The sequence below is a fragment of the Eschscholzia californica genome, unplaced genomic scaffold, assembly GCF_041429995.1.
Source record: "Eschscholzia californica isolate CP2 unplaced genomic scaffold, dmEscCali1.0.p SCAF_5, whole genome shotgun sequence".
NCBI classification, from domain to species: domain Eukaryota; kingdom Viridiplantae; phylum Streptophyta; class Magnoliopsida; order Ranunculales; family Papaveraceae; genus Eschscholzia; species Eschscholzia californica.
This window is the reverse complement of record NW_028238472.1, coordinates 33007042-33018733: the sequence shown is the minus strand read 5'-3', so window position 1 is coordinate 33018733 and position 11692 is coordinate 33007042. Positions and strand designations below refer to the sequence as shown.

At 34.9% G+C, this 11692-nt stretch overlaps 2 protein-coding genes across 4 annotated transcripts; both read left to right on the top strand.

Annotated features, from left to right (window-relative positions):
* The first annotated feature begins 3860 nt into the window (after positions 1 to 3860).
* LOC147538684 (uncharacterized) lies at positions 3861 to 6297 on the top strand. 3 transcript variants are annotated; one of them, XR_015225661.1, is made up of 7 exons: positions 3861 to 3986; positions 4077 to 4232; positions 4449 to 5169; positions 5264 to 5365; positions 5455 to 5565; positions 5674 to 5798; positions 6008 to 6297. XR_015225661.1 is itself a non-coding variant. In XM_086641904.1 (4 exons), exons 1-4 carry the CDS (start codon positions 4975 to 4977, stop codon positions 5674 to 5676), a joined length of 321 nt encoding a protein of 106 aa, XP_086498030.1. In that variant the 5' UTR covers positions 4861 to 4974; the 3' UTR covers positions 5677 to 5745. The 3 variants fall into 3 exon arrangements, 1 of the variants encoding a protein (XP_086498030.1); XR_015225660.1 differs by lacking the exons at positions 3861 to 3986; positions 4077 to 4232; XM_086641904.1 differs by lacking the exons at positions 3861 to 3986; positions 4077 to 4232; positions 6008 to 6297 and having other exon boundaries at positions 4861 to 5169; positions 5455 to 5475; positions 5674 to 5745.
* A 1222-nt stretch (positions 6298 to 7519) lies between these two features.
* On the top strand, positions 7520 to 9577 carry LOC147538683 (uncharacterized). The gene is made up of 6 exons (XM_086643741.1): positions 7520 to 7729; positions 7847 to 8018; positions 8211 to 8312; positions 8404 to 8510; positions 8601 to 8709; positions 9151 to 9577. Exons 1-6 carry the CDS (start codon positions 7629 to 7631, stop codon positions 9304 to 9306), a joined length of 747 nt encoding a protein of 248 aa, XP_086499867.1. The 5' UTR covers positions 7520 to 7628; the 3' UTR covers positions 9307 to 9577.
* The last annotated feature ends 2115 nt before the right edge of the window (positions 9578 to 11692 follow it).

Below are 11692 nucleotides of genomic sequence, written 5' to 3'. Positions count from 1 at the left end.
GTCGTAATGCTTAGCTAGAAGCCAACTACGATCGTCGAATCAAGAGTTGATTCGAGGCTAACATAGACCGGATCCTACAAGGGTTACACAACAGAATAATGATTTGAACGGAGAGAATTGACTAGATGGGAAATGGCAAATAAGTGGATTGGATCCGTTATTGGTAAGTCCAGAAAGATTCGGAGAAGTCCGAAAGAGATAAACATGTCCGGGCCCAAAAGGGAGGCCCGGAATGGCTTTAGGGAAGCCGGCCATGTGATGGCCGGCCAAGGCAATAGGGCCGGCCATGTGATGGCCGGCTAGGCCCTAAGTGGGCCGGCTAGGCCCTAAGTGGGCCGGCTAGGCCCTAAGTGGGCCGGCTAGGCCCTAAGTGGGCCGGCCAAGGAAGCCCATAAAGGGCTATGTTGGCCGGCCACACTAAAGAGACCCAATGGAGGGTATTTTGGGTGTTGCCTAATAATTAGGTTTATGGAATCCTAGTTTGGGTCTAAAACCTCTTCTAGGGATTTCTATATATATCTAATTATACAACCTAAAGGAAGAGGCAATTTCAGAAGAGAAATTCCCAAGTCTGAATGAGTTTCAGAATATACATCTCAGAGAGAGAGAGAGAAAAGGAGTTTTCTCAAGTATCTAGTCAAGAAGAAGGAGTTCTTCATCTCAACCTTCAAGAAGGTCCTAGCTGACTGAAAGGAGGGAGTTCAAGTCATTATTCGGTGTCTCAAGTAGAGGAGCTACACTTGGAGCTCTTATCTTCCGAATACTGATCGGAATTTAGTTCGTGGGAAAGCGATTAAGAGGTAATCTTCTTTCCAATCTAGTTCATTGGTATGTTCATGTATAGATCCTGGATATAGTGTTTAAACATATGATGTTTGAGATTCCGCTACCAACACTATTCAATTAGGTGTATGAGATACACTAGGTTATTCCCCTACACTTCTTCCATAACACAATGGGTAATTAATTCACTCACGTCCCATTTACGATCTTGGGCATTATAATTCACCTTAAAAGTATCAAACGAACGAGGAAGAGAAGCCACGACCAAGTGCACAAGAAAATCGTCTTCAAGAGGCATCCCTAACTCTCTTAGAGATAAAACCAGATTTGAAAATTTCAAAATATGTTCACGGACATTTCCTTGCCCATCATATTTGATAGAAGTTAACTTACTCAACTGACTGTACTGTAAAGCCTTGGTTGACCCAACAAACTGTTTTTCAATCTCCCTCATTAATTCTTTTGCAGTGTTCTTATTTGGGATACCTCCCCGAATAGCATCACCTAGAGAAGACTTGATAATCATAATTGACATCCTATTAGCCTTTTCCCACTTTGAATACTTCAACTTATCAGAGTCTGAAGACACGTCAGTGGGAACATCATGCATTTCCTAAGTGAAAGCAATGTCATTCTCCATCACACCCAAAATAATTTCGAGCTGAGATTTCCATTTGGTAAAGTTTGAACCATTGAGTGGCTCAATTCCAGTCAAATGACGCTGAATGATTGTTCCGTCCATAACTATTTTACCAAATATTAAATATAAGTATCAGTGTAATAACAAAATCAATTATCATATATTTAAATTTTATTTTTCAATCATTAACAATTTAATTTGGTCTCGGGGTTAAGCCGAATTTATCATAGTGTTACAAGTGACTATGTTATAATTTATCACTCTGCAGGACAACAAATGCATCTTTAGAGCACACCTTTAGGCAGTACAATTTTATTGCAATTGTCTCCCTAATTGTGATGAAAATCACACATAGAACTAGATTTATACAATATGACTCAATACAAACACTTTATCACCTTTAGGCAGAGGGTTATTGGTATTTTATCAAAGTATAAAATTATTCTACTCCACCCAGTTTACATAAAGATCTAGACACCTTTAGGCAAGACTATAAAATTTATGTTTATGGATGCAAACTTGTGATCTTAATGATAAAATAAAAAATCAAAATTAGAACAATTTCAATTTTAATAAGTCACTCACCTTTGGGCAAGATTTTTACTTATTTAAATTGTAATTTTTCTAACAACCACTTTAGTTGTCTTTCCTAACCCCTAATAGGATAGACTATACAAATTATTCATCATACTTAAGGAACCTTTTGTGTACAAGTTTATTGACTTTATTTGTTACTTATAGTGTAACTAACTAGACCATAATAAGAACTAACATATTATTTAGCCAAGCGGAAATTTAGGCATATGTAATTTAAGATGTTCAAATTATGAGGTTTAGTTTCAACTTAAATAAGTAAACTAAATTTTAGTAGTTATCTATATGAATTTAAATTAAACAATTATTCATCCAAAATAAATAAGTACTTTACAAAATAAAACTTAAGGATCATATGTTGTTGTTTTAAATATATGTCACAAATAAACTAGTCAATTTTTAATATCCACAACAAACAAAAGAAGGGAAAAAATCAGATTCAAATTATGAACCTAAATAGTAATATTGACTAAGTAGTTGTGAAGGAGATCTATATTTAACTAAAACTAATGTAACTTTTTCTTTAAATGTCAATCAGAAGGTACACATAGAAAAAGGTAATCCTCACTTTTTAAGTTTATATTTTAACCTACTGGAATTTGCTTTTACACGATGGACAAAAAACAAATTTTGACTAAGTAGTTGTGAGAATTCTATATTTAATTAAAAAAGAATCTTTTCCTATAAAACCTAATCAGAGAATACACATACAAAAAGTGATTCTTACTTTTATTAGTTTAGATTTTAATTTACTGGATTTTGCTTTTACACAATGGATAAAACGAATTTCCAAGTAAGAACACTAATTTACAGTACTTTTCTTTTGTGTAAAAGACACATAAACATAGTATGGATCTTTTCTTTATAAAAAAAAATATCACTACTTAAAAGGGTACATACAAACGTTGATGTAAATAATATGTAGTAATTGAATAGAAATCAAATTTGTATAATCAAAAGACTTTATACAAATATATATCATATATTTGAATTTTCAGTTTTAAAATCTTAGATCTAAACTCAATTTCATTATAAGAAATAAATTTAATTAGGGCATAACTCAGGCTCTTGATACCACTGTAAGAATTTCTGTAGAACTTTTAACATTAACCTAATACAGAAACATATTTGATCTTGCTCTAGATTAATCATTATCATATAATGAAGTAACAAACCAAATCATATTAGAAATGTAAATAGTTGCATGCCTTTGTGTAGAGAGATAATCCAATAAAATAATCTAAGTCCTTTTTCCTTCTTAGTCAAAACCAAAAGTGAGTTGTAAAAGAGTCTTTCTCTCACCTCTTTTAGCAAAAGAAAATGGGTTTCTGATTATTGCTTGTACGATTGAGAGGTGGGACTCCCCTTCTTTTATAAAGTCAAAAATATCTTCCAACTATCCCACCCATTAGAAATAAGGGGTACACCAACCAATATGGAACTGCCAACACACCCTAGCAGTTATATTAAATCAGGAAGCAATATTGGACTTAGTCAAATAATTTATCTCTTTCCACTTTTGCAGCAACCAAAAATCCCAATACAAAGTAGTGTTGTATTTGACCAAAATAGGTTTATTTAGTAGTAGAAGAATAAATAAATTTTGTCAAAAACATTTACATAAAATAATTTACACAAACTACTAAAGAAGAGATAGGAGATGAGATTAAGCTCTGGCAGGTAATCGTGAATTTGTGTACATCTTTTATGTGTGAAACGTATAAGGCAAGGCGTCGCCTTTGCTTTTCGAAGCAGATCACCTTGATAGTAAACATTTTCTGAAACCTTGTTTACACTTGTTATTATGACTTAATTTATATTTCGAAGGAGTAAATTTGATGTCGTAATATGAGTGTCTTATTTTTAGGACTTTGCTGATCTATGCACAGCTGAAATAGAGGCCCACAAGGAAATCGTTGACAATGTTATTTTTCCTAAAACTAATGCATGTTTTTTTAAATTAAATAAGGTATTGTAAAATCTCAACTCTAACTTTAGTCCATCTACGTCTTATTGTACTGTCCTTTTCTTCTTGCTGAATTTTTTGTTCTATGAACAGATTGAAGGTGTTATTGATAAGCTAAAGAATGATCCCACGCTTGGTGACAGTGATGAGGGGACGACGAGATTTCAAGTCCAAAGGGATCTGATCAATTTTGAAGAATGGTACGACGAGGAAGACGCAAGTGCAAAGTATAATGGAGAGAAGTACGAGGTAATGTCTATTTTTTGTTCGCGAGTTTCGTTAAATTTTATAGTGATTTTTAGTGCTTTTGGTGTCGGAAATTAATAGAGAGATGCTATCCGGAGACAATACTAGTGTTTCCCGTTATCTTTTAAAGTAGAAGGTCCATAAGTGTCCGGTGTATGAAGTTATATCTGAGTATTGATTTTGATAAGGACAAACTGATATGAGTTCTTGCGATTGTAGGATCTGATTAAAGAGTTGGTGGATCTGTTGTTGAACAATGATTGGTCTGATATTGCTCATCTCTTGAATCATTTCTCAGCCTTTGGAAGCGTAATAGGATCAGTGTTGAAAGAGGTCTTGGATCAAGTGTAATACTGGGAAGTCTCCATGATGATGATGATGATGAAGCAGGCCAACAACATTAGAAGATGATATTTTTAGACTTTATATACTGGGATATAAGGGGATAATCACATGAAAGTGATCAATTGATCATTATATTAAGTGAACTTTTTTTTATAGATGCTTTGTTTATTTTGATTCATAAGTTTCAGTTTATAATTTATATTGTTCATAGATCTGTTTCCATTATCTTTTTTTTTTCTTTACCACTAATTCTTAATTACTGTCTACTGTGACTTATAGGTTTCAATTAGAGCTTAAATCTTTATTCATCAAACCCTAACTTTGGATAAATCAAGGAGTTCACAATTTTTTTCATTATCCTTATAGGGAAAGAGCCAGTGAAATTATATCTCTTTGGAAGATGAAGAACTATGAAGAAAAGAAGAGAGATGGGATTGATAGCTCTCTTATAAAATTTCTAGACCTAACTTTGTTTGATTTGTATAACTATTGTGATGCCTATTATCGTGGTTTTGTACAATGGGGCCATGGTTCTGTACGATTCGATCAAACTACTGTTAAAGAAGATATAGAAGGTGAGACCAAGTTCTGCGAGGTAATCATTTTACGAATTAAAATTTGGCCGATTCAATTTGTTTTCTGCAACATAAGATGTCTTGATGTCGTAATATGGTGTCTTGTTCTTTTAGGGATTTGGTGATCTATGCACAGCGGAAAGAAATGCCTACGAGGAATACATTCGCACAACCATTTATCCTAAAATTGAAGCGTGTTTTCGTAAATTAAAAAAGGTATTGTAAAACCTCAACTCTAACTTTAGTCCATCTAGGTCTTATTGTGTTTGCATTTTCTTCTTGCTCAATTTTGGTTATATGAACAGATTGAAGGTGTTATTGATAAGGTAAAGAATGATCCCACGCTTGCTCGGAGACCCTTGGACAAAGGATGAGATATATGATCATATTACGCTTTTTTGAGACGAATCAGGGTGGTAATATATATATATATATATATATATTTACAATTTAAACACTTGTAAATCATTTTTCTATTAATATTAATTCAACGCTTTCAAAAAAACTCCCACGCTTGATGACAGTGACAAGGTGATGAAGACCAGATTTGATATCCTAAGGGATCTGATCAATTTTGAAAGGTATTACGGCGAGGAAGACGTAAGTGCCGCAACTGCAGAGTACACTGTAGAGATTAGAGAAGTACGAGGTAATATTTATTTTTGTTCTTGAGTTTCGTTTAATAGTGTTTTGGTGTCGGAGATTGATAGCAAGATGCTGTCCAGAGACAATACTAGTGTTTCCAGTTATCTAATTTCAAAGTAGAAGAAGGTCTATAAGTTTCTTATGTATGAAGTTATATCTGAGTATTTCTTTTTAATAAGGAGAAACTCATGATACGAGTTTTTGCAATTGTAGGATCTGATAAAAGAGGTGGTGGATCTGTTATCGAACAACAAGTGGTGTGATATTTTTATGTTCTTGAGAGATTTCTCGGCCTTTGGAAGGTTAATAGGATCAGAATTGAGAATGGTCTTGGTGATGATGATGAAGCAGGGCAGCATTGGTAGATGATGGATGATATTTTGTCGAGACATACTTGATATATGTTATTTTAGTTGCTACTTTTGATTTCTTTTTTTGTGGTTAGCATCGACGATAATATTAACAATTAACCAAAATGATAATGAATTTTTATTATAGTCTTATAGAAGAATTGGTAAACAGACGGCGTTTGTTTTTTTTTTTTTGCTTTTCGTGTTGTCTGGTCTACAAGTCTAATGGGTTTTAGTTAGTCCGTAATCAGAGAGTATGCTTCTTAGATAAGCTGTGCATGTTGAAACTAAAGCTTTGCATGTCACGTAATTAAGTAAAACAAGTTAGAGTTTTGCACTGGAGACACAAAATAATTGTGCAATGGAGTCTCTATTTTCGCTACTTTTTTTTTGGAAGTCGACTACGATCTACGTATGTCGTTACATTTGGCATTGATACATCAAAGATGTGATACGCTCAATAACTGCCCACTCAAACTGAAACAAGAACCGGGCCTATAGCCCAACATGACAATGGCCTAAAGCCCAACTACATTATTTACACCCTAATAATCTCAAATCAAATAACCAAAGATTCCACCTCCTCTGGGATTCGAACCTGAGACCTCCAGGGATTTCTGGAGTTTATGTCATCACCTTGGAACCACTTGGGCTACCAACTGTTGACTCTATTTTCGCTACTTAATAATGAGAATCTCAATTGAAACTTAACAAATAAGACTAATAGATGTTTTTTTCAGTTTTGAATTTGAGATGTCCGAAAGAAAAAATCGAAGATTAGATTTAGATATCAAAAGTTTAATGAATCGAACGACATAATTAATAAGGGTGGGAATCAGGTCGGGGCAAATGACTGCAAGTTTACTTTCTCATTGGGTTGGGTCGATCTCGCTATGAAATTTTATATCTATTAAGATTATAGGCGGTAATTTCTCAAAAAAGTGAGGTCGGGGCAAATGACTGCAAGTTTACTTTCTCGTTCGAGTTTCTAACTGTCTAAGTCTCCTGGACAAAACTCAAGATGCACCAATTTTTTTTTTTTTACGCACCAAGCTTGTGTAACCCAAACAAGACTCTTGCAAGATAAACACAGACGCGTCGATCAATTTTGAGTATTTTTTTCTTAAGAAAATTGATTACGATCTACGATAGTCATTACAATGACATTGATTCATCGTAGATGTAGTAAGCACTATGACTGCCTAATTTCAGGTTCTTACACGAACGAGCTTATAGCACAACTAAACTATGACATCGATACATCAATTTTGCCTATTGGTTTAAGTGAGAATTAAAATAATGCATGAGATTTCCATACATGGAGATGGTGGTGAGATTTGGTCATACTACCCAGTGATTCAGCAGTATAACTGACATAACTACCAAAGGCAAAGTTCAATACTACCAAATAGGACGGCGCTCTTATAGTAGAAGAAAGAAACCCTAGAAAGAAAGAAAAAGGGGAAACGCCTGAGGGAGAAATCATGGAGGCAGAAACATGGGAGAAAAAGAAAAAAGATAGTATTACCCAGGAACAGTTTGACAAATTAACCAGAAATTTTCTCCCTCAATTGGAGAAATCCAGGTATATAAAAGGTTTCCAGTTTGACTTATACTAGGTTTCAAATAAAACTTAAATAATGAAACCCTAACTTCGGATAAATCATGGAATTCACAAATTTATTTTTTTAATATCTTATAGGGAAAGAGCCAGTGGGCATATGTTTCTTTGGAAAATGAAGAACAATGAAGAAAAGAAGAGAGATGGGGTTGATGGCTCTCTTTTAGAATGTCTAGACCTAATTTTGGGTGTACAATTGGATCAAACTGCTGCTGCATTAGAAGAGATAGAAAATGAGGCCAAGTTCTGGGAGGTAACATAATATGTCTTGTTTGTTAAGCACTTATATTAGTCTTTATATTATATGGTAGCAAAGTGAAATTGTTTATGTATTATGTTATCTTTTATAGGTATAATATGTCTTGTTTGTTAAGCACTTATGTTAGTCTTTATATTATATTTTGAGAGTAAATTTGATGTCGTAATATGGTGTCCTGCTCTTTAGGAATTTGGTGAGCTATGCGAAGCTGAAAGAAATGCCTACAAAGAATTCATTGACAAAGTCATTAATCCTAATATTACAGCGTGTTTTCGTGAATTAAAAAAGGTATTGTAAAACCTCAACTCCAACTCTCCTGTCTATCTTGATCTTATTGTATTTGATTTTTCTTTTTGCTGAATTTTGGTTATGTGAACAGATTAAAGGGGTTATTGATAAGATAAAGAATGATCCCACACTTGGAGACCCTTGGACGTTGGATGAGACATTTGATCATATGGCGCAAACGTGGGAGGATATGTTCTGGTAAAGCTTTTTTTTTCTTCATTGAAATCCTTTCTCTATTAATATTAATTCAAACCTTTCAAAATAAAAAAAACCCACGCTTGGTGACAGTACCGAGGGGACTCTGACAAAATTTATTATCCTGAGGGCTGTGATCAACTTCGAAAAGTATTATGGCAAGAAAGACGCAACTGCAGAGTGCCGTGGAGAGAAGTACGAGGTAATATCTATTTTTTGTTCTTGAGATTCGTTTAATAGTGATTGATTTTTAATGCTTTTGGTGTCGGACATTGATAGCCTGATGCTATCCAGAGACAATACTAGTTTTTTTTTCCCGCTATGTAGTTTCAAAGTAGAAAAAAGTCCATAAGTTTCTTATGTCCGAGTATTCTTATTGATAAGGGGAAACTCTACGATATGAGTTTTTGCAACCATAGTATAAAAGGTTGTTGAAACGTTAACATTTTATTATTCTAGATTTGGAAGAAAAGGAAGTACACTGAAATCCGATGAAAGAATAAAATGAAATGATTTGGTGTTTGTTTACATCTTAATGTCTTTCTTACATTGGACTAGTTATGGAGTCGTATACGAAATGTGGGATTCTAATATTGTTTCAGGAAAAGAGAAACTAACTAATACCAGTTTTTTGCAATTGTAGGATCTTCTAAAAGAGTTGTTGGATCTGTTTAAGTACGATAATTGGTCTGATATTGTTAAACTCTTGACAAAATTCTCGGCATTTGGAAGTTTAATAGGATCACAGTTAAGGAAGCTCTTGGTGGTAATGACGGTGCCAGGCAGCATTGGGAGATGATGGATGATATTTTGTGGGGACAGACAATATATATGTTATTTTACTTTGCTACATGTGGTTTCTTTTTGTGGTTAGCATTGGCAATGATATTAACTATGTCTTAAGACCGCTGACTTATGAAAATTTTGTGTTTCTGAAGACCTCTAAATAGTTATAGTCAACTATGAAGTATGTAATTTTGTTTGATTGCATTTTTTTCATACTTGATTGGATGTCTTGACTAACAAATGTAAGAGATTAGCCTCGGCTTTTAATGACTATTTAACTTCTATCTTCCCTCTTCTCTAATATATTATGTTTGGTACTATTTTGTATAACATTAAGTTTTTCTTTGTTGAAAGGTATATCACTAAGTTTGAATTTCAATTTGAATAGTGACTTCACACGTGATGAGAGAGAACCGGGGTTCCTCTCTCATACGGTTCACTTGGGGGTCCTTTTGGACGGTCCCCCAAGAGTTTTTGATACAAAAAATAGTGATTAGAGGCAGCAGAGATACTGGAGCACTTTTAGAATGACCTTCAGTGAAATGCTGTAAGGGACAATGAAGTTCATTAATGAATCTTAGAGTGAAATAGGCTAATTTCCTAACCACAAGTATGACTATCTGAAACAACTACTGCGAATTTCTTTTTCTTTCCTTTTTTTTTTGAAGAGTAAGAAAAAGTACAACAACAAAACTGCAGGCTTTACAAAATCTAGGAACTAGGATTATGTGATATATTATATATAGTAGCCAACTTATGGACCAAAACTAATATCAAAAGGTAGTGCTGAATTAAGAAGGAAACATACACTATGAAGAAAAGCCTTCCGTGCAATATCTGATATAGTAAGCTGACGGCATGCCATAAGATAAAAACCCTTGTCATCACCATGCAAAATGTTGTTCTTTGGTTATTAATCGATAAGTCGATTTCTCTCTGTCTTGGCTTGATTCGGACAGAGTTTCCTTTCTCTAACTTTATAGAGAGATAAACTATTAAAGAATAAAGATAAGTCAATATTCCTTCTTTCGGGCTAACCGAGATAGGTGTTTAATGTAGTCGAGGCAAGAATAAATTCTCTTTCCTTAAGACATTTTACACCCCCGTAACAGTACCAAACGTTAGGGTGAATGCCTTCGGGATACAACGACTAACCTTTCAGAATTTTAAGATGGTACTTCTATATTCTGAAAGCGGGCGAACCTTTGTCAGTATTATGAGCTCTTTGACTGATGCGGATGATCTTCTAGATGCTTTGGAAATTCAGATTTCACTCGAGACTTCTTTCTTCCTTTTCTAGATATTCTAGTCTATCCAGAACCTCTAGAAAATACTTCTTTAATTAGATATTCTAGGCTAACCAGAACCTCTAATTGTTAGAAGGGAAGAGAAGAAGAGAATGAATTGAATTGATGTTCTAGACGACCTATGAAGAACTTCTTTCTTCCTTTTCTAGATATTCTAGTCTATCCAGAACCTCTAGAAAATACTTCTTTAATTAGATATTCTAGGCTAACCAGAACCTCTAATTGTTAGAAGGGAAGAGAAGAAGAGAAGAGAAAGAATTGATGAAAATTGGAGTGGGTTTGGTGGGTTTATATAGGAATTGAATAGGTATAAGCTTTTGGGACACATCTCTAGAGTTTTAGGGACAAAACTCTTGGTTTTTAGGGACACAACTCTTTGAGGAGAGTTAGTTATATAACTGGGAATTTCGGGTGGGTTTTAGACCGTTGGATCTGCCTTCACAACTCGGGTGAAACAGCAGCCTTTAGATGATCGTGATCTGTCCCGAAACTGTCCCACAGTTGATCAAACGACCGTTAGATCGTAGCCCGGAGCGTGCCCGAACGCGGAAGGAACGCCTGACGTCAGATCGCGTGAAATCCCGCGCGATGAACGCTGACCGTCCAGATTGGCGCGCGTCCTCTTCGCGCAAATGCCCCTCAACTTGACTTGTCCTCTTTGACGCTTTAGTACCTATTTTAACCGATCTTCGTTCAAACTTTAACCTTGAATTTCTCATTCATCCGGAATCGGATTTGAGTGATTCTTGGCTCTAAATTGAAGAGCTCGACGAGACGAACGCAATGGCGCATTCCGTTTCTGAGTTTGACGAGTCGGGTCGAGCCAAAATCGGCTCCGATTCCAACAATCCCCCACATGAATGAAAATTTGAGGTTTTATGCTATGATATATGCAGACATACTATACTGACAGACTGACACTGACAGAGCTCATAAGCGGAACTTCGCTGCATCGGAAGAAGGTAGTCTTTCGACTTTGAACCTTTCCTAGTGAATAACTACAAGGTCTACAAGGACGGCAGTGAACTTATCGTCTTGAACTGAGTCCTGGAAATTGTAAACCTGAATAGCTATCACACAGCTAATCCCTTA